Source organism: Neofelis nebulosa, chromosome 1, assembly GCF_028018385.1.
Source record: "Neofelis nebulosa isolate mNeoNeb1 chromosome 1, mNeoNeb1.pri, whole genome shotgun sequence".
In the NCBI taxonomy this organism is placed as follows: domain Eukaryota; kingdom Metazoa; phylum Chordata; class Mammalia; order Carnivora; family Felidae; genus Neofelis; species Neofelis nebulosa.
This window is the reverse complement of record NC_080782.1, coordinates 136,086,591-136,112,026: the sequence shown is the minus strand read 5'-3', so window position 1 is coordinate 136,112,026 and position 25,436 is coordinate 136,086,591. Positions and strand designations below refer to the sequence as shown.

At 42.8% G+C, this 25,436-nt stretch overlaps 2 protein-coding genes across 3 annotated transcripts in view; one reads left to right on the top strand and one right to left on the bottom strand.

The window, feature by feature from the left end:
* The window catches only part of ALDH7A1 (aldehyde dehydrogenase 7 family member A1), a 42,061-nt gene extending 39,271 nt beyond the window's left edge, over positions 1 to 2,790 (bottom strand). Inside the window, exons 1-2 of the mRNA XM_058737579.1 lie at positions 2,560 to 2,790; positions 784 to 837 (exon numbers count right to left, since the gene is read on the bottom strand). Of these exons, the coding sequence (XP_058593562.1) occupies positions 784 to 837; positions 2,560 to 2,751 (246 nt within the window). The 5' untranslated portion in view covers positions 2,752 to 2,790. The remainder of the gene's footprint in view (positions 1 to 783; positions 838 to 2,559) is intronic.
* A 5,066-nt stretch (positions 2,791 to 7,856) lies between these two features.
* Positions 7,857 to 21,741, top strand: PHAX (phosphorylated adaptor for RNA export). 2 transcript variants are annotated; one of them, XM_058737535.1, is made up of 5 exons: positions 7,857 to 8,039; positions 10,201 to 10,820; positions 13,444 to 13,564; positions 15,289 to 15,372; positions 20,758 to 21,741. In XM_058737535.1, exons 1-5 carry the CDS (start codon positions 7,944 to 7,946, stop codon positions 21,025 to 21,027), a joined length of 1,191 nt encoding a protein of 396 aa, XP_058593518.1. In that variant the 5' UTR covers positions 7,857 to 7,943; the 3' UTR covers positions 21,028 to 21,741. The 2 variants fall into 2 exon arrangements, with proteins under 2 accessions (XP_058593518.1, XP_058593527.1); XM_058737544.1 differs by having other exon boundaries at positions 7,861 to 8,039; positions 10,207 to 10,820.
* The last annotated feature ends 3,695 nt before the right edge of the window (positions 21,742 to 25,436 follow it).

The following is a 25,436-nucleotide window of genomic DNA, read 5'->3' as shown; positions in this document are numbered from 1 at the left end:
CATCCCCCCCCCACACCCTCTTCAGTAACCCTCTGTTTGTTCTCTATATTTATGAGTCTCTTATGTTTTGTCCCCCTCTACAACACTGCTTCTTGAAGCAAGGTCCATTAGCCTCATCTGGGGACAACACCTGACATGTTATCAGAAATTCAGACACATGGGCTCCATCCCAGACTCCACAGGTCAGAACCTTCTTTCAAAGAGGAGAGGATTCTGAAAAATGGCCTCAAAGGGACACACCCTCACGACTTTTCCCTTCCACCTTTTCTAAGGCACCCGACCCAAAGAGTGGGCAGTCTCTCCCAGACACTCTTAAAAGTGAAATGAAAAAGAAACACATTATTCTCGGACTTTGAAATTTCATGTTGCTTTTTTTTTTTTTTTAACATTAATTTATTTTTTTTTTTGTTCTTTGTTTTTTGTTTTTTATTTATTTTTGAGACAGAGAGAGACAGAGCATGAGCAGGGGAGGGGTAGAAAGAGAGGGAGACACAGAATCTGAAGCAGGCTCCAGGCTCTAAGCTGCCAGCACAGAGCCCGATGCGGGGCTCGAACTCACAGACCATGAGATCATGACTTGAGCTGAAGTCGGACGCTTAACCGACTGAGCCACCCAGGCGCCCCTAACATTAATTTATTTTTGAGACACAGAGACAGAGACAGAGCACAAGCAGGGTAGGGGCAAAAAGAGAATGAGACACAGAATCCGAAGCGGGCTCCAGGCTCTGAACTGTCAGCACAGAGCCCAACTCAGGACTCAAACTCACACAAAAAAAAACTTACCTGTCGGACTCTTGCTATTGGTTCGTTGTTAGCAGGACAATAAGTCGTGATAACCTTAAAACAAAAACAAGATGACTTAGAAAATGCAATTCTCGGGGCGCCTGGGTGGCGCAGTCGGTTAAGCGTCCGGCTTCAGCCAGGTCACGATCTCGCGGTCCGTGAGTTCGAGCCCCGCGTCAGGCTCTGGGCTGATGGCTCGGAGCCTGGAGCCTGTTTCCGATTCTGTGTCTCCCTCTCTCTCTGCCCCTCCCCCGTTCATGCTCTGTCTCTCTCTGTCCCAAAAATAAATAAAAAAACGTTGAAAAAAAAAAAATTTAAAAAAAAAAAAAAAAAAGAAAATGCAATTCTTTCCAAACTGGCAGAAAAGATCAAATAGGGAAAAAAAAGAGGAGAAAGGGGGAAAAAAGATACCACACCCAAACTGGGAATTTTTACACTAACTTCTATGACAAATAGGCCACCTATAGAGCTTTCATTCTTGACCTGAACATTCAGAAGCACTTTTTGCAAAACCCACCCTTGCCTTCTGAATGTTAGGTTTAAAAGCAATAGCCTGACTTAATTACTTTGCCACTTTTTCTATTAATAACAGACAAAACTGACGAGTTTTACTTACTCTTCTCTCTTACTTTGCCCTGGTCAGAAGGTGAAATAGTCAACAATGGACAACTATGGGAAAGGGCTATGTCCACCCAAACTGCAGAGATTAGAAAGAAAAAAATCAAGACATAGCTAAAAGATCTTCAGGAGAGATTAATGTATCGAGGAGCCTAATGATTCGATGCCACAGGAAAAACAGGTTCAAACTACCAACCGAAGAGGACTGGGGATTAGGGAAATAATTTAAAACACCTGCATTTCCTACAGTCACAGAAAACCAAAAAGATGTTTCCTGTAACAGAGCAAGTTCATTATATCACACATAACAAACTTTGTGGCATGTTATGTAACTTTTTTTATGTTTAGTTTTTGTTTTGTTTTTTTAAGATTTATTCGTTTTTCAGAGACAGGGACAAAGCGTGAGTGGAGGAGGGGCAGAGACAGAGGGCGACACAGAATCCGAAGCAGGCTCCAGGCTCTGAGCTGTCAACACAGAGCCAGAGGCGAGCTCGAACTCACTAACCGCCAGATCATGGTCTCAGCCCAAGCCTGACGCTTAACCAACTGAGCCAACCAGGCACCCCTATGTAGCATTATCTTGTTAAACCTGTCTTTTGCATGCGGCTTTCAAAACATCTGATTGATAATAACCCTACCTTTCCACTGTATTCTAGAAAACATTTCATTGAGCTTTAACTGGGTGCCAGTCATGCTGCCTGGCCACGAAAACAGAACAGGATTCCAGCAAGTCTGAGCTTGCAAACTCCAACAAAAGACTGCAGAAAAGACAGTGGAAAACTAAAGCAGCACATTACCTGGGGCGCGTGTCACATCAGAGGAGCCAAACACAAAATTGAGGGAGTTTCCCACCGCTAAAGCGTGTGGCATTTCTCACTACCCATTGCAGAACTCTGCCGCTAAGGCTGTAAGCATGCATGCAAAGTTCAGGCCCTAGCAGCTCCCAAATGACACTGCTTCTCCACAGCATACAAAAACCGAGAAATCTAGGGGCATTTTTTAAGGCACGCTACACAAGGGCACTTCTACTGTGTGGTTTCAAAACCTCCCACCCAGTACAACGGTCCACAGCTGCAGCGGGGGGTCGGGCGGGGGCAGTGCCCGCGCGGCCTCCCGGAGCGCACTGAGGCCGCACAGATTCCCGGGACGCCCGCATACCTCTCCCCGGCCTCCCCAACTTCCATTATACACGCCCTCGTTTTCCTCGCGGAGCCCCAGCTCCTTCAGCCAAGCGTACTGGGCCTGATTGATGAGCAAAGTGGACATGAAGGCGGCAGGCCTGTTCCAAGCGTCCGAGAGCTTGCTTCCCCTCAAGAGGTGCGCACACAGCTGGCGGGGCACACGCCACATAATGAGACCCGGACTCTCAGCGCGCCTGCGGCCGGGGGAGCGGCTGAAATAGCGCCCCGCCCCCCGCCCGGGGAAGCCTATTGGGCAGAACGGGCCCCGCCCCTGGAGCTCGCCCCTGCCGCGCCGCCCGGCCGGCCTGGGTCTTCCGGGGACGCGCGGAGCTCGCGCCCGCCTAGAACGGAGCGCGTGCCACAGGGAGGAAGCGAGAAGGCAGGCTGGTGCCATCTGGTGAAAGACGCCGGGAACGCGACTTCAGCTAGAAATGCACTTTTTTTTTTTTACATTCATTTGTTTTTGAGAGACTGAGTGAGACAGAGCACAAGCGAGAGAGGGGCAGAGAGAGGAGACACAGAATCCGAAGCAGGTTCCAGGCTCCGAGCAGAGCAAGCGTTCAGCACAGAGCCCCACGCGGGGCTCGAACCCACGAAGCGCGAGATCACGGCCTGAGCCGAAGTGGGTCACCCAACCGACTCAGGCGCCCCCCCCCCCCCCGTACCATTTCTTTTTTTTCTTTTTCTGTTGTTGTTGTTGTTGTTGTTTTGAAATGCACATTCTGATTCGCTGGCCCTGGGCTGGGGTCTGAAAGCCGCCGCGGTTTCTAATCAGCTCCCAAATGATGGTGGCTCTGTTGTCCGGGAGTAGCCAGAGGAGGTTTTTGATGGAGGGAGGCAGAGGGTTTTCACTGCTTTGTTAAATTACAAATTAGAGTTTTCTAATTAATGAAAAGTGTTAAATGATGACACTTCTTTCTAAATACCCTGCCAGTGTATATTCTTGCTTTTGAAGAACAAAGACAATTTTGATCAAGTCTCTTCATTCTCCCATTTCTTCGATTTTCCTGCAATAGCCTTTCCACTCACTCTCCACCTCCCCGGCGCTTACCATCTCCCATCTTACTCCACAGTGACTGGGTCTACATTGTGTACGGAAAATACTAACTTCTCCAAGAGTTAAAAATAGGCATGCACTGTTGAATCAATTAATAGTTCCCTCAGTGATTCCCAACCTACCTTTTCAAAATATTACTTCTAACTGGAGGTGGCCTTCCACATTGCAGCCAGACATACTAAGTCCCTTTGTTTCTATACAAGCCTGTTTTCTTCCCACCGTGCTTTTGCCCTTACTATTCTCCCCACCTGTAAAACTCTTCCTTCCTTTTCTGCATTCAAGATTGACCTTTATCTGTTCCAACCTGTGGCTCAAATAATTTCAAAATCACTCTGCATGTATCAAACAACTACCAGAAACTACAATGTAAGTGCTGCATATACACAAATGGTGTTTCTGTTTGTATATGTTACACTTGTACCTATTCAGGCAGGGATCATCTCTAACTGACCCTTGCAGGGCTCCACAATTCCCAGCATTGAACAGGCTTATGTGCGCTTACATGAACGAATGAACAAATGAATCCGTGAATACACGGTAGGTGTAGTAGGCATGGATACTTTGTCCAGCACTGGTAATCTATCAACAGCCCAGCTACTATCTTCATCTACCCCTAGGACTGAAGCACTAATTTCCTTCATTCTAACTCTCATTTTTTTTCTCAGTCATTTTAACCGAGAATTTAATTCTCCTCACTTTCTGGCTGAGATAGTAAGATTCCTTATACATGTATCCCAACACCCCAGTCTTCCTTTTCTTCTCCTCTATTTAATTCACAAGACATTCACAGATGTACTAAATTTTAAATTTTTTTTAAATGTTCATTTATTATTGAGAGATAGAGAGAGACACAGCATGAGCAGGCAAGGGGCAGAGAGAGGAGGAGACAGAATCTGAAGCAGGCTCCAGACTCCAAGCTGTCAACACAGAGCCTGACGCGACACTTGAACTTACAAACCGCGAGATCATGACCTGAGTTGAAGTCGGACGCTTAACTGCCTGAGCCACCCAGGCGCCCCCAGATGTACTAAATTTTAGGAGCAATACGTAATGTTCTCAAGGAATGTCAGATTCTTTCTGTCCACTATGTCAAGTAGAGAAGTTCCTAACTGTCTCTCTAAACCAGTTCTAGGAAAAGAGACACCAGTAACTGCCTACATTGAAAACAGAGATTGCATCTCTCTTTTACCTCCATTTTTCAAAACTGACTTAGCCCTGCCCAATAGGAGGTCAGGAAAAATTATAAGCAATGAATTTTGATGGAGCAGAACAGGAAGAGACAATTAAATGTATCAGAAGAGTACATTTCATAGATGAAAGAGAATGAAATGAATCACATATGCAAGCATATATAAAAACTGCAAAGCCCTACAGAAATGTAAATGTACAGACTGAACTCAGGACACCTTGAAAGCATTCTGTAGTAGAAGTGGCCGTCTGCAAATGGCCAATCCTGCTTTCCAAATATCTTTCTGAAAGGCATTGTACGATGGTGATTAAAACAAGGACTCTGGAGTCACATGAACAGTGCTTATGATGTCCTCAGTGAATGCTAGAAGTCTTCGTTCCTCAAGGAGAGCTAGCCAGGAGGCAGAGGGATGTGACCTGAACATGAATGCTTGCCCCAAGGCAGCGATAAATTAGAGAAATCACCACCACTTGGGATACAATTTCAGTTTTGCAAACTCAAAACCTGATTTGTCAGAGCATTGGTGAGTGATACCGTTGCTCTGGGCAAACTCATTAATCAAGCTCACAAAGAAATGATGCTCCAACTAGAAAGCTGGCATATTATTTTTTGGGAAAATTATCTTCAGAAAGGACCAACAATTCACATCCTATGATCACTGCATTCTCTCCCAGGATACAAAACCTATTTATTTAACAAGCCCAGAATCAGAAGCGTTATTGATTAGCAATATGACGCCAGCATTTAATGGCATCAGGCTAAGATAGTTTCCCCAGAGTCCAAATTAAATGATAGATTCAATGCAGTCCCAATCACAATACCACATTTGGCTAGCTGATCTAAAGTTTAAATGGAAAGGATTGAACAATCCTAGGGAAAATGAACAAATTTACATTACCTAATTCTAACAATTATTATACAGTTGTACAATTATTATAAACCTAAGTAGTCAAGACAGTGTCACGTTGGTATAAAGATAGACATCAAGGTTAATGGAACAGAATAGAGAACCCAGAAATAGACTCTCATATATATAGTCAATTTTCAATAAAGGTGTCAAGGAAATTCAATGGGGAAAGGATAGTCTTTTCAACAAAAGGTGCTATATTAGATATTCACATGCCCCCCCAAAAAAAATGAACCTTGACTTTCACTTCATATCATATACCGTACTTAACCCCAAATGGGCCAGGGACCTAAAAGTAAGAACGAGAACTGTAAAACTTCTAGAGGAAAACAATGGAGAAAATCTTTAGAAAGGGACCTATTCTATGCATTTTATGATATTTAGCTGCAGCTCATACTACATAGGAAAATGTTAATTCTAGCATGAAATTTGACTCCTACCTCACACCATACACAAGCAATTCCAGGGGGATTGTAATTTTAGGTAGGAAAGATAAAGCCATAAAGTTGTCTAAGAGTTAGGAGACCTGGAGTGAAGACTCAGCTCTTATATAGCATGGCTGCAATCTCTTTTCATTGTCAAAATAAGGAATTGGACCAGGTGATTTCCAAATTCCTTTATAGGTTTAAAAAAATTTTTTTAATGTTTATTTATTTTTGAGAGAGACAGAGACAGAATGCGAGTGGGTTAGGGGCAGAGAGAGAGGGAGACACAGAATCCAAAGCAGGCTCCAGGCTCTGAGCCGTCCGCACAGAGCCCGATCTCGAACTCATAGAGCTGTGAGATCATGACCTGTGCCGAAGTCAAACCCTCAACTGACTGAGCCACCCAGGTGCCCTGCTTTATAGGTTTTAAATTCACATTTCACAAATTTACATTCATTCCATTCCATACAGTCTAGACATTTATTCCAAGGAAATAATAAAACAAGTTTATAAAAGTATGGTAATGATGGTATCTCCAAGCAAGGGAATACTAGGTAGACATTAAAAAGTATACAGGATAAATTGCTGTATTTTCTTTTTTTAGTTTTTAAAAATTTTTTTAAGTTTATTTATTGGGGGGGGGGGGTAGAGGGGCAGAGAAAGAGGGAGAGTGAGAATCTGAACTAGGATCCATGCTGTCAGCACTGAGCTGTATGTGGGCCTCAAACTTACCAACTGGGAGATCATGACCTGATCTGAAATCAAGAGTAAGAGGCTTAACCCACTGAGCCACCCAAGCTCCCCTAAATTTTGTAAAGTTTTTTTAAAAGTACAATCTACCCCCTAACATGAAGTTGGAACTCACAATGCCAAGATCAAGAGTAGCATGCTTCAGCTTGGGGAGTGGCTCAGTCTGTTCAGCGACCACTTAAGGGTTGAGGTCATGATCTCACAGCTGGTGGGTTCAAACCCAGTGTCTAGATCGGCCCCACCACTTGGGGAACTGAACACTGGAGAGAAACAACAGTAAATAAAACAGACTTTCCAGGTGGGGGAGAAGAAAACAAAATGAAAACAAATACACATGGCTATTGATGTCATGAAGAAAAACAAACGTTTGTTCAAGAGTGAGAGCAGAGGATCTTGTTTTAGTTAAGGCGTTTGAAGGTGGCCTCCCTGAGAAGGCAGCATTTAATCAGAAAACTGAATCATGGAAGAGAACAACCTGCGCAAAGAATGGAAGTGTCAAGGGTCCGCAAGGCAGAGGCCACAGCAACTGCAATTGCCTTGAACCGTGAACAACAAAGGATGCTTGAGGGACAATGTGCACTGAGCCCAGCGCGCTTGGAGAGCTACCTCACGCACTGTCTGAAAGTCTCCCCAAGAAGCTACGAGAAGAGTGGATTGAGCAGGAGCAAGAATGGAAGTAAGACGCCTTGCGTGGAGCATCCTGGTGAGGGATGTGAGGCCAAGGTAGGAATCCCCGACGGCCGCTGTCCATGCACAACCTTATGTTTGCACGAAAACAAAGTTTGAGAGAAAACGTGCCAAACTGTTGGGGAAACAGGAGATTGATTTTCCACGGCGCGGCGCTAGTGGTGCACAGTTTGCAATGATTGTGCATATCCGCCAGCGTTGACCCAGGTATCCGGAGTAGGCCGCGCGCAAGGTCAAAACGGGAGCCGGCCCCTCGCGGGGGCGCCCGAGCAGCCGCCGCCGTCTGGACCTTCCCGCCGCCCCGCCGGAAGTGCTCTCCTGACCCGCCGCGCCACGCCGCGGGAAGATGGCGCAGGACGCCGGCGACATGGAAGATGGGCAGCTTTCGGACTCGGATTCCGACATGACGGTCGCACCCAGCGACAGGCCGCTGCAGGTGCCTGTGAGTGTGAAAGGCGGGCGGGTAATTCGGAACCGGGAGCGCGCAGCCCGGGCTGCGAGGAGGCACGGGCGGCGGTGTGGGTGAGGGGCGGGCGCGCGGAGCCCGGACTGCACAAGGGACGCGCGGCGGTGTGGCTGAGCGTCGGGCGGGCGTCCCCGGCCCGGTACGCGGGCCCTGGCGGCGGGGAGAGGCGCTGGGCGGGGACGCGACAGCGGGCCGTCCGAACCCTGGCGCGGCATTTCGTTGCCAGGCGGGATCGCGTGGCTTTCGGCCTCCTGGAGACTGGCGTGCGGCGGTCGCTTCGCCTGCCCTGCGGTGCTCTGGGTTTCCCGAATTTACGGAGTTTGCCTGCCGCGGCGCGAGTAGGTTGTCTCGGCCCGGCAGATGTTGCCAAAAATGTATGAGCTGGGGACAGCGGCCAGAAACAGCCTGTGGCACTCCTTTTCGCCTTGGGCAAGTAAGGAGACTGAGGACCGGGAATGAAATTCATCGTCTGCACGGGGGCCTGGTTTTCCATAGTCCCAACCGACGCCGCTTCGCCGTGCAATAATGTGACACCCGGTTTTGTATTAACCTCCCCGTTTTTTAAATGGGAGTGTGTGTTGATTGCCTGCTAAGTAGCAAGCACTTTGAGCGAGCTTTGTGCTAGGCTGCTTGCCTTCGAAAACTGGCGCCTCTACTGTGTGACCAGTGCCAAGGTATTTAGCCTCGTGCCCCAATTTGTGTAATGGGAATGATAAGAATACGCCGCTGATAGGGTATTAGTTAGGGATTTAGTGAGTCATACAGTGCACAGCAATGCCTGACGAATCTTAGATGCTTTACTTACTTGAACAAGGGAAAACTGGCTCCCCTTCCTGCCTGCCATTTCTTTTTTTTTTTTTTTTAATTTTTTCTAATGTTTATTTATTTTTGAGACAGAGAGAGACAGAGCATGAACGGGGGAGGGTCAGAGAGAGAGGGAGACACAGAATCTGAAGCAGGCTCCAGGCTCTGAGCTGTCAGCACAGAGCCCCACGCGGGGCTCGAACTCACGGACCGCGAGATCATGACCTGAGCCGAAGTCGGACGCTTAACCGACTGAGCCACCCAGGCGCCCCCTGCCTGCCATTTCTAGCACATACTTGTGTTTAGTACAAACACACAGTTGTTCCCTTTTGAATGATGTCTTAGGAAATTGATACAAAGGTTTCAGTTTTGGTTTTCAGTCTTTTCCAAGTTGTTTTACATAGATTGACCTATGACTCGGTAAGCTTAATAGAGTTTTAGAAGTAGTCAGGGCTTCCTATGTGTAGGAGTTTACAATCCAATATCAAAAGAATATGGTCACAAAACCCTACAAAGGAAGTTGATTTATCTAAGCGCAAGAACGGCGTGTTTTGAAACAAAGAAAAATTCTGTCATAACTGTGTTCACCCTAAAATAAAACTTGTCAATTATTTTACCAGCAAAAATGGGATTTACTCTGAAACAGCAGAGAATCACAACTCTGAACAAGCGTTGCTAGGGCAAAACCGTAGGCAAGTGGGAATAATGAAGAGGAATGCTCCTTTATAGAGGAGGGGGAAGAGTTGGGAGGGAATAAGCTGGGAGTTTAAAGTGTAGTGGCTTTTCATTGGTTGAGTTGGGACAGTCTCTCAGTGGCTGGGCTGTTGCCAGGCTACAAGAAAAGCTTCCGCTTGCTGGGTTAGTAAGGTATAGGCATCTTTCTGTGTTAGGTGCAAGTTATGGTCTTTTCCTGATGATAGGGCAGGAGAACTCCCTCTTCTAGCCTGCTGACCCTAGTTTAGTGAGGTTTCCTTTTATTAATTTTCACAACTGGTACTAAAAATTATGGCGTATGTCATTTTCGAACATTCTGACGATAACTGAAAATAGAGAAAATCTTCCAAGGTGGCAATTAAGAGCTTTGGTAAGTTTTTAGAAAAAAGCCTTAGAACTAAGTGCTGTATTAGCTTTACAAATAAGAGTTTGTGGTTTTAAAATGGGAAGATTCCGTGTAGAACTTTAGAAAAGTAGGGACTGGATCGGTTTCAGAGATTCATTGAGGATTGTTCTGCTTCATGGTGGTCCCGCTGAATCCCAAAATAACTTGTTTAAAACTGGGGCATGCTGGGTGCAGCTGATGTGTTTCCTGCGAATTGATTCCATTTGTTTTCAGTTGCAGAAGACACTAGGTGGGGACAGCATAGTGAGGCCCTTCCAGGGTACTGCAACGCCTTGTGCACCAGTGTCACATTATCGGACTGTTAAAAGTGTGGATTCCAGTGAGGAGAGTTTCTCTGATTCCGATGATGATAGCTCCCTTTGGAAACGCAAGCGACAGAAATGTTTTAATCCTCCTCCCAAGCCAGAGCCTTTTCAGTTTGGCCAGAGCAGCCAGAAACTACCTGTTCCTGGAGGAAAGAAGGTTAACAACATATGGGGTGCTGTGCTACAAGAACAGAATCAAGATGCAGTGGCCACTGAACTTGGTATCTTGGGAATGGAGGGTACTATTGACAAAAGCAGACAGTCCGAAACTTACAACTATTTGCTTGCGAAGAAACTTAAGAGGGAATCTCAAGAACATACAAAAGAATTAGACAAAGAGCTAGATGACTATATGCACGGTGGCAAAAGAATGGAATCAAAGGAAGAGGAAAACGGGCAAGGTCATCTCAAACGAAAACGACCTGTCAGAGACCGACTAGGGGACAGACTAGAAATGAACTATAAAGGCCGGTATGAGATCACAGAGGATGATTCGCAAGAGAAAGTAGCTGATGAAATTTCTTTCAGGTGAGCATTAAAATTTGGCCTACAAATGAGTGCTTGGCCAACAATCTTCCGTTTATTGGAAATGAATCTAGGTACTTTAAGAATGTTTCTTTTTAAGGTTGAAAAAATTTTTATTTATTTTGGGAGCGTGCGTGCGCGCGCGTGCGTGTAAGTGATCAGGGAAGGGGCAGAGAGAGGGAGACGGTGGATCCCAAGCAGGCTCCGTGCTGTCATTGCCCCATGCCAGGCTCGATTCCAGGAACTGTGAGAGTGTGACCTGAGCTGAAACCAAGAGTTGAGTGCTTAACCAACTGAGCCACCAAGGTGCCCCTCTTTTGAGATTTTTAAATTTGAAGGATGGACTCTGGGCTTACTTGGTTATAGGACTATATCTGTGTTTCCTTAAATTTGGACAGGCCTGATAAAATAATTTTGCAAGCTTTTAGGAACTTTGAGCAGCTCTTCCCATTTAGTGCTTATCTTTTTAAAAGCTTATCTTTTCACATTGTGGGGTTTTGTTTTGTTCTTTAGCGTTCTTTTTTTTTTTTTTTTTTTTTTAGTTTTTTGTAATGTTTATTCATTTTTGAGAGACAAAGAGTGAGTAAGGGAGGGGCAGAGAGAGAGGGAGACACAGAACCCCACAGGTTCCAGGCTCCATGCTGTCAGTACAGAGCCCAACATGGGACTCAAACCCACAAACCGTAATACCATGACCTGAGCCGAAAGTCGAACACTTAACTGAGTGAGTCACTCAGGCCCTCCTGTTCTTTTTTTTTATTTATTTATTTTTTTTAAATTTTTTTTTTCAATGTTTTTTATTTATTTTTGGGACAGAGAGACACAGAGCATGAACGGGGGAGGGGCAGAGAGAGAGGGAGACACAGAATTGGAAACAGGCTCCAGGCTCCGAGCTGTCAGCACAGAGCCCGACGCGGGGCTCGAACTCACAGACGCGAGATCGTGACCTGGCTGAAGTCGGCCGCTTAACCGACTGCGCCACCCAGGCGCCCCAGGCCCTCCTGTTCTTTAGTGTTTTCAAATACTCATCACCTTTCTTTTATAATTTCATTGAGGCATATTGTACACATGATAAAATTCACCCATTTTGGGTGTTGATTTTTTAGCAAATTTATCAGTTTACAACAATAACCATAAACCACTTTTAAGACATTTCCATTGCCCCAATAAGATCCATCATAACCATATGCCCATTTAAAGCTATTCTTTGTTCCTATCCCAAATAACTGCCAGTCTACTTTCTGTTGGCATAAATTTGCATTTTCTGGACATTTCATATTGTTGGACTCATACAGTGTGTATTCTCTTGTGCTAGATTTATTTCACTTAATGTAATATTTTTGAGATTGTCCATGTTGTAGCAGGAATCAACACCTTTTTAATTTATATACATATACAAACATCCATATTGAATTGCTGTTCCAATTCTTGGCTATTATGAATAATGCTCTATGAGCTTTGACATACAGATATTTGGAAACATTTTAATTTCTGTCGGGTAAATACCTAGAATAGAATTTCTTGGTGTATAGTAAATTGATATTTCATTTTTTTAACAAGCTCAAATTTTGTTTAGCTTTTTATTTGCTCTAAGTCATTAATGAATAATGTCACTTGAAAACAGATATGGTTCAAGAGTAATATTGGTGGTAGGAAAACAAGTATTTACCTTCCAGGCAAGCCTGTCAATGTTAGTACTGGATTTTTAACCTGCAGAGAAAGTTTGGAATTTGAGCGTTGGAAAGGAATTTAGAGATTTTTATAAACCAAAGACATCACTTTACAGATCAGGACACTGAGACCCAGTAGTTCATATGACTTCTCAAAGTCACGGTTGTGTCAGAGAGCCGGAACTAAACCTTGGTCCCTTTGTTCCTAGTCTAGTGCTCTTTCCACAGTAATACAGTGCCTCTTGCTGAGAAGGAGCAAGGAAGCCAGGTCTGGTTAGAGAACTGGTAAAACTCCCATATTAATCCTTTATCTCTATGGAGTATGGACTCTGACGTTAGAAGTGTTACTTAGGCTTCCTCTCTTTTTACCTCTCAGTAGTAGGATGAGGATAAGTACCTGTTTCATAAGGTTGTTGACACAGTTAGCTGGGATAACGCCTACAAAATTTTGAGGATTGTGCGCATCCCATAGTAAGTCAGTAAATATTAGCCATAGCCTTTGTTCTGAGGCAGAGAGACTAAGAGGAAGGTGCTATCCATTTTAAAGCTCCCAGACGTCTCTGGGACTTTTAGGCATAATAATTGAAAGCATAGTGTATGTTTTTTAATTGTTTTGAAAAGAGTGGACTTACCTTCTTTTGCTTTTAGGCTTGAATTCCCTTTGCTGGATGGGTACATTTATTTTGAAACCACCATAATCCATGAAGGCAAAATGAGGAGGCGAGTTATGAGACTTGAGGTGGAACCTTGAGGTTACTGTCTTCTTGGGTAACCCAAGGTAGCAGCGTTTCCCTATCAGTGATTCTAAGGTTAAATATTGAATATTTCAAAACACAGATGTTAGCAGAATACGATTTTGATCCTACTTGGGCACTAACACAGGAGACTAAGGTAGATTTCTTCAACTTTCTACAACAAATAAAGAGGTTAATATTACTCTGTTTGTTCCTTATCAGGTTGCAGGAACCAAAGAAAGATCTGATAGCTCGAGTAGTGAGGATAATTGGGAACAAAAAGGCAATTGAACTTCTGATGGAAACAGCTGAAGTTGAACAAAACGGCGGCCTTTTCATAATGGTAAGACTAACTACTTTGTTGTTTCCATTTTATATTGTGTTTCATGTGATTATTTTACAAAATAAACTTATCTCTGATTCTTCGATCTCTTACTTACCAATTTATTGCCGTGTGTTTCAGATTTTAAAAAACTGAATTTAAAAATTCCGTATCGTTGGTTTTTGCGTTTATTACTTTTCTTACAAAAACCATCCATAAATTGTATCCTGTTAGTGTGTGGTCAACAACACATCTCTTACAGTGTTTGTTGAAAGTAGGGGCTAACATTTTTTTTTTTTAATGTTTTTTTAAGTTTATTTATTTTGAGAGAGAGCACAAGTAGGGGAGAAACACAGACAGGGCGAGAGAGAATCCCAAGCAGGCTCTGCACTGTCAGCACAGAGCCCGACGCAGGGCTCAAACCCACGAACCGTGAGATCATGGCCTGAGCCGAAGTTGGACACTCAACCAACTGAGCCACCCAGGCGCCCCTTTAATGTTTATTCATTTTTGAGAGACTGAGAGAGACAGAGTGCGAGCACGGGAGGGGCAGAGAGAAAAGGAGACACAGAATCTGAAGCAGGCTCCAGGCTCTGAGCTGTCATCCCGGGGACCGTACCCACGAACGGTGAGATCATGACCTGAGCCAAAGTCTGACACTTAGCTAACTGAGCCACCCAGGTGCCCCCGATATGGTATTCCTATTTTTAATTTTTTGAGGGACCTCCATGCTGGTTTTTATAGTGGCTGCACCAATTTACATTCCCACCAACAGCGTACAAAAATCCCCCTTTCCCTGCATTGTCACCAGCAGTTGTTATTTCTTATCTTTTTGATGCTAGCCATTCTGACAGGTATGAAGTGAGAAACACCACCATTTGAGAGTGGCAGAAAGACACTATTTTTGCTTAGGCCAGATCACACGCAGTGGCAGTTTATCCTATATAATGGTTTTGCAGATAACGTTTAATTCAGCTTTCACACTGGGAGACGATGAAGTCTGAATGGCTTCTTTCTTATTTGCCCTTCATGAATTTGGAAAGTAACATCACGTGAAAGTGAGTCAATATTATACTTTATAAATAGGAAAGAAACCCATTAGAATAGATAGCAATGGCTAAGGAAATAGCCTGTGAGCATAGATTATAGAAGTTAACAACAAGACAAGTTATAATAGTCACGAAGAGCGCTTGGGTCGTTCAGTTGGTAAACATCTGACTCCTGGGTTCAGCCCAGGTCATGATTTCTAGGTTGATGAGTTCCAGCCCCGCATCGGGCTCTATGCTGGCAGCATGGAGCCTGTTGGGGATCCCCTGCTTGTGTTCTCTCTCTTTTTCTCTCTCAAAATAGATAAATAAACTTAAAAAAAAAAACAGTCATGAATGTATTGGCACCCCTTTTTGTGTCACTGCTAATAGCTGAACACAAAGTTATAGATTCATTAATATTTTATTAAAAAAAATTGTTTTAAGCATTTATTTATTATTGATAGAGATAGAGCGTGAGCATGGGAGGGATAGAGAGAGAGGAGAGACACAGAATCTGAAGCAGGCTCTGGACGCTGCTGATAGCACAGACACGGGCTTGAACTCACGAACCGTGAGATCATGACCTGAGCTGAAATCAAGAGTTGGACACCTGACTGACTGAGCTACCCAGGCACCTGGTACCTGTCTGTTTAAAAGACCCTTTGGCCATTCGTGGAAAGAGTGTATACAGTATCATATTTCTGCTTTTTTTTGTAGAACGGTAGTCGAAGAAGAACACCAGGTGGGGTCTTCCTGAATCTCCTGAAAAATACTCCTAGTATCAGCGAGGAACAAATTAAGGTAAATAAAAACTATAGTGCCCTTGACTTTAAAGACCCATCATAATTTGACTTCTCCTCAGCTTCTTTTAATTCCCATCACCTGTTTTGCCTTAAATTGACCAATTTTGTCATTGTCTCATTTCAAGTAAAACATGTGTCTTTATAAACTCTTCCTCTTCGTTTTCTTCCCTTGCTGAGCAGCATCACAGTTTCCTTTATGGCCATTTTCCTGGTCGTTTAGCATGTGATTATTTTTTCTAGCCTCCTACAGCCTTTTACTAATGAAAGATTTCAAACATGGAGAATAGATGAAATAATAACGGGATGAATTTCCTGCACTTAAGATTCGGGGTTGTTAATATTTTGAGATTCTTACTTTACAGTTGTTCTTCTGTACCAGTTGGAAAAAAGTAACAAACATCATGACACTCAGCCCTAATTATTGTAGGAAGCAACTGTTAATAATAAGGACACTGTCTTACATTGTATCACCTAAGAGAAAGAAAAACAATTTCTTAGTATCAGGTATTGACCGTATTCCAATTTCCTGAATTGTCCCCAGAATGTATTTTCTACCTTTTTTCCCTCCCTCAAACTCGGGTCCCATCTAGATTTTCACATTTCATTTATTGTATCTCTTTAGCTCTCTTTAACTCCACATTTTCTTCCATGATTTAGACATTTTGAAGAGTCTGAGATGATTGTCTAATAGAATGTACCACATTGTGGTCATTGTCTCCTTGTGGATTTGTTTCATTTCATTCCTCTGTCTCCATTAGTTCTTATGAACAAAAGCTAGCCTCTTCACTATTAATCATTTGTACGTTACTAGAATGTCCTCTTTGGGCGTTCTTCTGCAGTGTGAGTTTTTCATGGCTCAGCATTTATCTTTTAATTTGTTAATTAAGGAACATGATTACATTTAGCAGATACAATCAAGATTAAGAACTTGCTTCTTGCATAGGAAAGAGGTGATGGACATGGGACACAGATGGTGTATTGGATCAGCTTTGTGTTCTCTTTATTATAACTGGATAGCACATGTCACAGCATTGTGGTTTAGCCGTTTATAATGCTAATGATGACAGGTAAATAAAAGCCACTTCTCTTGAGCTAACGCACCGTCAGCACAGAGCCAGACTTGGGACTCGATCCCAAGGAACCGTGAGATCATGTCCTGATCCGAGATCAAGATCTTGTCAGACGCTTAACCAACTGAGCCACCCAGGCGCCCCTCAATGTTAGTTTGTTTCCCCTCTTTTCTGGCTGTCCACTTCCAGTCATTTTTTTTAAATCTGCTATTGAAATTGCTACAGGAAATGTTACTGTTACCGCACACTTGAAATCTCTTGTCCATACTGCCTTTTTTTCCTCCTGAAACAATGACTGGTAGATTTGTAACAATGTCATTTTCCTGAGGAACACGCCTACTGAGTAGTAGAGCTGGGCTTCACTGCTTGCATTTTCCCTCCTCCCACACTGTAATCCCTGACAAAAGGTGTGCACTGACAAGGAGCGTTCTTCTGAGGAACATTAAACATTGTTTCATAGCAGAATGTCCCTGTTTACAGAGAAATAGCAAGGTGAGATAAAAATAATTCTCTAACACTCAAAATCTGGGTTTTAATCTTAATTTGGCCATTTAGTGATTACATGAATACAAACAGACCACTTACTTTCTCTCAGCCTTAATTTTGTCATCTATGAAGTGGGGACTGTAATAAGTGCCCTGCCCTATTGAATAGAGCTCTGAAAGGATTAAAGAAAGTGGTATCTGGAGAAGATTCTTCTAGGTAACCAAACTTTGGACAGACAGTTTCCACAAGCAGAAGAGAAGAAAATAACATTTATTCACCATGTCTGCAGCACTGGGCCACTTATTTATAGGATTTAATCTGCACCCCGTTCTGTCAAAGTAGATGTTCCTGTGTTATGCACAGGACGAGTAATAAAAATGATTAGCCTGGGATTGCACAGACTACTGACTTGAAACAGGTTTTTTTCACTGAATCACATGTCTTTGAAATTCCGTTCTAACTCATTGTGGAGAAAGAGATTTTAATGTTAGTAGGTTATGTTAAACTACCAGAAACATTGCGTTGTAACAACAAATGGTAGAAACATTTGGAATACCTAATAATTAAAGAATGTTGACCAAGAGGGACATTTTTTGAAGTTTATTTATTTTAAGTAATCTCTGCATCCACTGTGGGGCTTGAACTCACAACCCTGAGATCAAGAGTTGCATGTTCTTCTAAGCCAGCCAGGCATACCCCAAGAGGGACATTTTTAAAAGGACTGCCCTTTAGCCTCTATTTTTGTGAAGCATTAAAAAACATTTTTTTTTTTTCCCGACATTTAGTTTATTTTTTGAGAGGGAGAGAAAGAGCATGCATCGGGGAGGGGCAGAGAGAGAGGGAGACACAGAATCAGAAGCAGGCTCCAGGTCCCGGGCTGTCAGCACAGAGCCCCACACAGGGCTCAAACCCAAGAATGGCAAGATCATGAGCCAAAGTTGGACGCCCAACCAGCTGAGCCCCCCCCCAAAGCACCCCTTTTCACAGCATTTTTAAGAAAAGGAGAAAAATGCAGTATTATTCAAGTTTTTTGAAAGGCAAAGTACAAATTTATAATGAAAAAGAGGCATGGGACAATTAATTGATATGTAGAATAGCAAAAAGTTACCAATGATTTGGTCTACTCAAGGGGGTTTTAAATGTTTTGGCTTTTAAGGTTTTCCTTTGTTTTTCCAAATTTTATCCATGGTGCATGGCTTGAGTAGTTTTGTTATTAGAGGAAAAAACCTAAAGCAAATAGTATTTCATCATAGGTCATTTTAAGTGTCATCAAATGATAATGTTATAATTGTTCTTTGATCACTATAATGCTAACACTCAGTCTGTAGAATTCGGAAGGAAGCGGGAGCTGAATTGAGTGGGTCTTTTTGCCTTTTTAAAATTTGATTGTGTTTTGGTATGTGACGTACCATTTTGTTTTGGTTTGTAATTAAGTTTTGTTTTGGAAAGTATAAAGTTTGAGAGAAAAAAAAGAATGAGTAGTTAAAAATAAATTAATTTGCTATATATATATACATGCACACACACACACACTTTTTTTTTAAATGTCTATTTATTTATTTTGAAACCGAGAACATGTGCACATGTAAATGAGCAGAGGAGGGACAGAGACAGAGGGGGAGAGAGAATCCCAAGCAAGCTCTGTGCTGTCAGCACAGAGGCCAATGCAGGGCTCGATCCCGCAAACCAGGAGACCATGACCTGAGCCAAAATCAGGAGTCAAGACACTTAACTGACTGAGCCACCCGGGCACCCCTTAGTTGCTATATTTTTTAAAAGTTTGACTGTAATGGTCTCCCTGTGCAAATAGCATACAGTTGAGGTTCTTAACTTGTAAAATTAATTACATATATGTAGGAAAAAACTGCCCTCAGATTATCTCTTGTCTGCATTTGTCATAACAACACTAACAACAGGTTACAACATTTCTTTGGGCCGTTTCCCAGTTTGTTCTATCACATTCATAACCCATGGAATGCAGTTCCTTTTAAAAAGCCTTGATGTATTTGGAGTGAAAAGGGCAACTTTATAATTTTACTGAGTGTTGCCAAGCATTGTACTACTTAGAATTGTTGTTATCAACATGCTCAGATGTGCTTTCCCATGAAACGGAAATGCTTCTCTTTCTCTCTCCGCTTGAAGGTTAAGCAGACTCTTTAAAAGATTGTGAATTGTCCCTCTTCTGTGAAGGCAACGCAATCGGTTTTAAGAATGTGAATTTGGAGAGCTACTAGATGAGCTAACTTTTTATACCTTCACCTGTTGGCTCTGCCGTCTTGTGCCTCACTTTCCTCCTCGGATTTTAATGTATGTGCTGCCGATGCGGGCACTCTCCCTTTCCTCGTCAGAAAAGGATAATACCCACTCCATGAGCTTCTGGTGAGAATGAACAGTTCTTAGCACATGCCTGGCATGTAAATGTGCCTGTTCAGTAAATGGTTGCCAGCCTCATTTTCCTCTCGTCACTTTCTTGTGTCTTTCCTCCACTTCTTAACACGCGTACCCTCCTTCTCCACCTCCAATCCCTTGTCCTTTCTCTAGCAAATACTTTTAGTCCTCCTGTCCACCAAAGCGTTCATCTTCTGAAGGTTTCCCTTGTCGCCTTAATTTGAGAGTTCCTTACTCCTTCCTCTGCTAATTCTGTGTGCTGCTTGTAACTACTTAGCATAAATTTTTGGAGAGGGCCCCCTTTATTTCACCGTCTTCCACAGTGGTTTTTATAAACAAGGAGGGATTTGTGATTTGTGCACATTAAGAACATAATAGAGACTGACTTGGTTACAGCTTTTAATAATCCCTTCCCAGAAGATAATAGGGTGCCCATCCTACCTTCTATTTTAAACCTTTGAACCTGCTCTGTCTTAGCAGTCATTTTTGGCCTTCTCTTCAGATCCCTGACCTACTTTTCTTTCTTTTGTACCCTCTGAATCTACACTTCTCCATCTGTATCAAGGTTCCCAGAGGCTATTGTAACGTTTTTCCGTGTAATAGTTTAATAAAATGCATTTTCCACTTCAGCTCTCATCTGCTGGCAGTTTTGCCTCTTGGAGGAGGTGAGGATGTTTGGCAATGCCTGGAGAAGTGTTTGGTTGTCACAGTTTGGGGATGGGTGGATATATGCTAGTGGGTAGAGGCCAGGCATGCTGCGGAACACCTTGCAGTGCGCGTGGCAATCTGCCACAGCGGTCGCCAAGGTGAAGGGCCCTGGACTAACAATCTCGTATTTTTGTGTTATAAAATCCCTTTTCTGTAACTTCCTGGAATATATCCCAGTGCTGACTATATTGTGTTTATGCCTTGTGGTCTAAGTTTTTGACAGATTTATGTGCCCACGTTAATTACAGTGACATTTTTTAAGGAATGGATTTTTTCCATTGTGTAGGTTACGTGATCGTACTTAGTCACACATTTCAGGCGTTGCTTGGTTTCTTAGCATGCGCAGTCACGTATGGTTTTTATGACAATTTCAAAGTTAGTACGCTTTATTTCAAAGACTTGTGTTTTTCTTGTGACACATTAGATTTTATTTAACTCCTGAATGACGTGATTTTCCTGCTGTGTCGTCCCACGTAGGAAACCTGTAGCTATGATGGTATGTTATGGTTGAATGAGCGTGGGCCCTGGAGTGAACATGGGGTTGAGCTGGAATTACAGCTTCATCCTCTGTCTGCAGTGGGGACTCCCCTACTGTCCTAGACTCTGTGCGTCATTTACGAGTCTAATAATATTTCCTTGTTTTTTGTGAGAGATGGGGATCACGAAGGGTCCTCCTTGTACCAAACATTTAATAAACGGTACTTCCTCCTAAGGTTGTTCCTTTATCGTAGGACATTTTCTACATTGAAAATCAAAAGGAGTATGAAAATAAAAAGGCTGCTAGGAAGAGAAGAACACAAGTGTTGGGGAAAAAGATGAAACAAGCTATTAAAAATCTAAATTTTCAAGAAGATGATGACACATCACGAGAAACTTTCGCAAGTGATACCAACGAGGCCCTGGCCTCTCTTGACGAGCCGCAGGAAGGCCACGGAGAGACCAAGTTGGATGCAGAGGAAGCCATCGAGGTCGATCATTCTCACGACTTGGACATCTTTTAGTACATTTTGAGGATTAAGCCTTTCTAGAATAACCTTGTAATAAGCCATTTCTACTGAGATTGCTTCGTTTTACTTTGCACTGATAAACCTAAAAATCTGGACAGAAAGAACTGTTTTCTTGTTGAAAATAATGTTGAATTTGTGGGAAGATGAATGTTATTGATAGACACATTTCTCATGTCAAAATATTTAAAAGTATATAGCAGAGATTTAATTTCTCAATCTGTTGCATGTGTTAGTTATTACTAGTTGATAATTACTTTTGTCTAGGTCATTGTAACATGCCATTCAAAAAGTTGTTTTCTTTTTTTGATTTATCTTTGTAGCGAATTATGATTGGTTTCAAAACATTCCGTAAAAAGATCTTAATAAGGCACATAAATTGTTAAACTGTTACAGATGCATTCAAATTTAGTTTTTTTTATGTTCTGAGAACTTTCAAGCAATTTTAAGGACAGAGACAAAATAGGTTTATACTCATCAGTATAAACTTATTTGTCAGGAAGTAAATTAACATCAGAAGCTTTTCAAAGAAGTATTCATTCTTAACTTTTTTTTGACTTCCTTTAAATTAACTCGATCTTACACTGAATACTGAATGTGATCCATACCTGTGTAATTACCATGTACATTTAAAAAATTCCCGGTGGTTGCCTGCCTAAGACTGCTTTACCTTATGTTAAGGAAATTGGGTATTAAAAATGTTACATCTGCCTGAAGTGTCAAATTACTCATTCTTATTGAAGGAAATAAAAGTAGTTAAGGTGTTCCAAGGGTTGACTTTAGTCTACAAAATAGATTAGGCAAAAATATGTAAGAAGCAATTGTAAACTCTTCTTTACAGATAGTACTTGATGTTTTTCTTTAGTTCCTGGAATACATAGTCATTGAAGTTGGATCTAAGGATACAAGTGGGAAAAGAAGAGGAAAATGGTTATCGGTTGCTTTTTATTCATAACGAACACAAAAATAAAACTAGATTTTGGACAGTGACTTTTTTTTTTTTTTTTTAAGATTTATTTATTTATGTAGTGTCTATACCCAGCATGGGGCTCAAACTCGGCGTTGTGAGTTCAAGAGACTCAGGCACCTCTCAGCCAGGTGCCCCTCAAGTGACTGTTTTTGAAACCTCAGACATGCTTTCATAAAATTGCTATAACCAAGGGAAGAAAAATATTTTAAATACGTAACTGAATATTGTTTCTGAGATTCTTTATGAGAGGTGATCTTAAAGGTATGTTACGTTGGGATAGGGCGCCGGAGTGGCTCAGTCATTTGAGCGTCGGACTCGATTTCGGCTCAGGGCGTGATCTCCCGGTTCGGGAATTCAAGCCCTGCATCGGGCTCTGTGCTGACAGTGTGGCGCCTTCTTGGGGTTCCCTGTCTCCCTCTCTCTCTGCCCCTTCACCCCTGCCTCAAAAATAAATAAATAAACTTTAAAAATAATAAGAAACGTGTGATACTTTGGGAAAAATAACATCCAGTTAAGTGCTAGTTTATATGCCACACGTTCATGTAAATACTAATATTTCTAGTTACACTTGTTGACGAGCGTTAACATTACAGTCTAGTTCATCTTCACTAAATGGACCATCCTGGTTCATTTTCACCAACAGTTGTTACCTTACTATCTGGAAACTGTACGGGTTTCTGGTATGGATTAAACCCTAACGTTAAATGCAAACCAACAGTTGAGGTGTTTCGTTTTTTAGGAATCCATTCCATATTATTATTATTTCATCTTGGATTCTTACCCTGTACTTCTGCCACAAGGTACTGAAGGTTCGAAAAAAACGAACAAACCTGTCAAAATAATTCTGCAAAATCTTTCCTTTTTAAAAAATATTTTTGGGAGAGCACAAGTGGGTAAGGGGGCAGAGAGAGGGGGACAGGATCAGAAGCAGGCTCTGCACTGACAGGGTGACAGCAGTGAGCCTGATGCGGGGCTCGAACTCACCAACAGTGAGATCACGACCTGAGTTGAAGTCGGACGCTCAACCGACTGAGCCACTCAGGTGCCCCACTGCAAAATCTTTCTGAAATGACCCAGCGAAGGATATCAATTGGTGTTCACTGGTACCTCTGTATAGAAACTGTGACTTCCTGGAATTCTACAAATACCCATTGCAGCCATACGCTGAGGGAATTGATGCCAAATGTTCAGCAGGATTTTTGACGTGTCCCAGATCGGTTTATTCATTAGTGTGAAAGAACTGCCTTAACCTCACAAAAGAGATGCAATTCAGGTTCAGTATAATGGGTGGCAAGTTCAAGTTAGGGAACAAAGGTACCACATGGAGCCCTGTGAACTCCACCGAAAGCAGCCTCTGGAAGAAGAAGCCCCAAGATGGGGATACTGCTGTTGGCTGATGGCTCTAACAGCCCCATAAGCCTTCTTTTCATGTCCAGGTCACCCCAGGACTGAGTACATGTATGAAAAAGACTCTTACTGTGATCCTTCCTCTTTAAAATAGCATCTTGAGCCCCGGGTGGCTCGGTCAGTTCAGCGTCTTCAGCTCAGGGCATCATCTCGCGGTTCGTGGGTTTGAGCCCCGAGTTGAGCTCTGTGCTGACCGCGCGGAGCCTGCTTCGGAACTTCTGTCTGCCCCTCTCTTTGCCCCTCCCCTGCTTGCGTATTCTCTCCCTCTCAATAATAAACATTTAAAAAATAGTAATAATAAGTAAAATAGCATCGTGGCCACTACCTCAGTCGAGGATCTACCCATCTGCTCCTCGCTCACCTCAAAGCACCTGTTGTTGCTGCCTGGAATCCTCACCATCAGCTCCCCGCGGAGATGTACATCCACGGCCAGATTCTCCTGAAGGAATTTCTCCACCTCTGTGTCTGCACCTCTGTGTCTGCTTTTGTTCATTTGTGCCTGATGATTCACACCACTGACGGTGAACACCTGCGTCCTGCTGGGGAAGGCGGTATGCCCTCTGGAAAGTGCAGAGTTTGGGGGTTCGTCGAGCTCTTCTGCTCCCAGACCTGCTCCAGAAGCAAGATGACCTGGTCAGAATGGAGTGAGGGTCCTACTGGGGCACAAGCCAGGGTGCCCAACGTTGAAGGTTCTTTATATTTTTACCTATTAAAATTACTCTTCTCTGAACCTTTCTGCCCATTCAAATCTAGAAATGTCTAACCATCCAGAAGCTTCTGGCTGGCTCGGTTGGTAGAGAACGCAACTCTTGGTCCTGGGGTTGTGAGTTTGAGCCCCATGTTTGGTGAGGAGATTACTTTAAAAAAAAAAAAGAAAGAAAAGAAAAAGAAAAAAGAGGGGTGCCTAGGTGGCCCAGTCGGTTAAGAGTCTGACTCTTCATTTCAGCTCAGGTCGTGATTTCATGGTTTGTGAGTTCGAGCCCCAGGTCCAGTTCTGCGCTGACAGTGTGGAGCCTGCTTGGGATTCTCTCTCTCCTATTCTCTCTGCCCCTTCACCCACCCCTTCTCAAATTAAATAAATAAATAAATAAATAAGAAAGAAATGTCTATCCAAACTATTGCCAGGTATATATTCAGTGAATACTCTCACCAAACTGGCCGTAATTCTTATGCTCAGGCTTTTTTTTTTTTTTTAATCTTTTTTTAACATTTATTTATTTTTGAGACAGAGACACAGAGCGTGAGCAGGGGAGGGGCAGAGAGAGAGGGAGACCCAGACTCTGAAGCAGGCTCCAGGCTCTGAGCTGTCAGCACAGAGCCTGATGTCGGGCTCGAACTCACAAAGTGTGAGATGATGAGCTGAGCCGAAGTCAGATGCTTAACTGACTGAGCCATCCAGGTGCCACTCAGCCTAACTTCTTACTTGCTGGCTATGGGATCGATCCTAATAACCTTCCACCTACTAATAACCCTCCACCTCTCTTGGTGATTTAAGTGTCATTCCTGTAAGACACAGTTGCTGTGATAAAATGAGTTTTTATAATCTCCAATATTCTGCAATATATCTCAGATCTATATATCTCAGATCTTCAGGGGTAAAATGGCTTGAATTGGTTTGGATCAAAACATATTTGACTCCCACTCATAAAGTGTGTGTGTAAGCAGTTGGTAGCAAACATAAATGACACACAACCACCATGCATAAGTAAGAAAATAAGCTAAGGGCAAATAAAGAATGTGAACATGGAGGGCTTCTTTGTGAATAATAATGATACAGTCCAGAGTGTCGTCTAGAATGCGTGTGTCAAATTTGTACTATGTCCGGAAGCATCCTCATTTTTGAAAAATTGTTCATGATGGGAACGTTTTAGTCATGCAGCTATAACATGACTAAAAATGGCTGAAAACTCCGCATTCTTTTTTTTTTTTTTGAAATGTCAAACATGTAATTCTTTAACTTTTTTAAAATGTTTTTATTTATTTTTGAAAGAAAGAGAAAGAGCATGGGTGGGGGAGGAGCAGAGAGAGG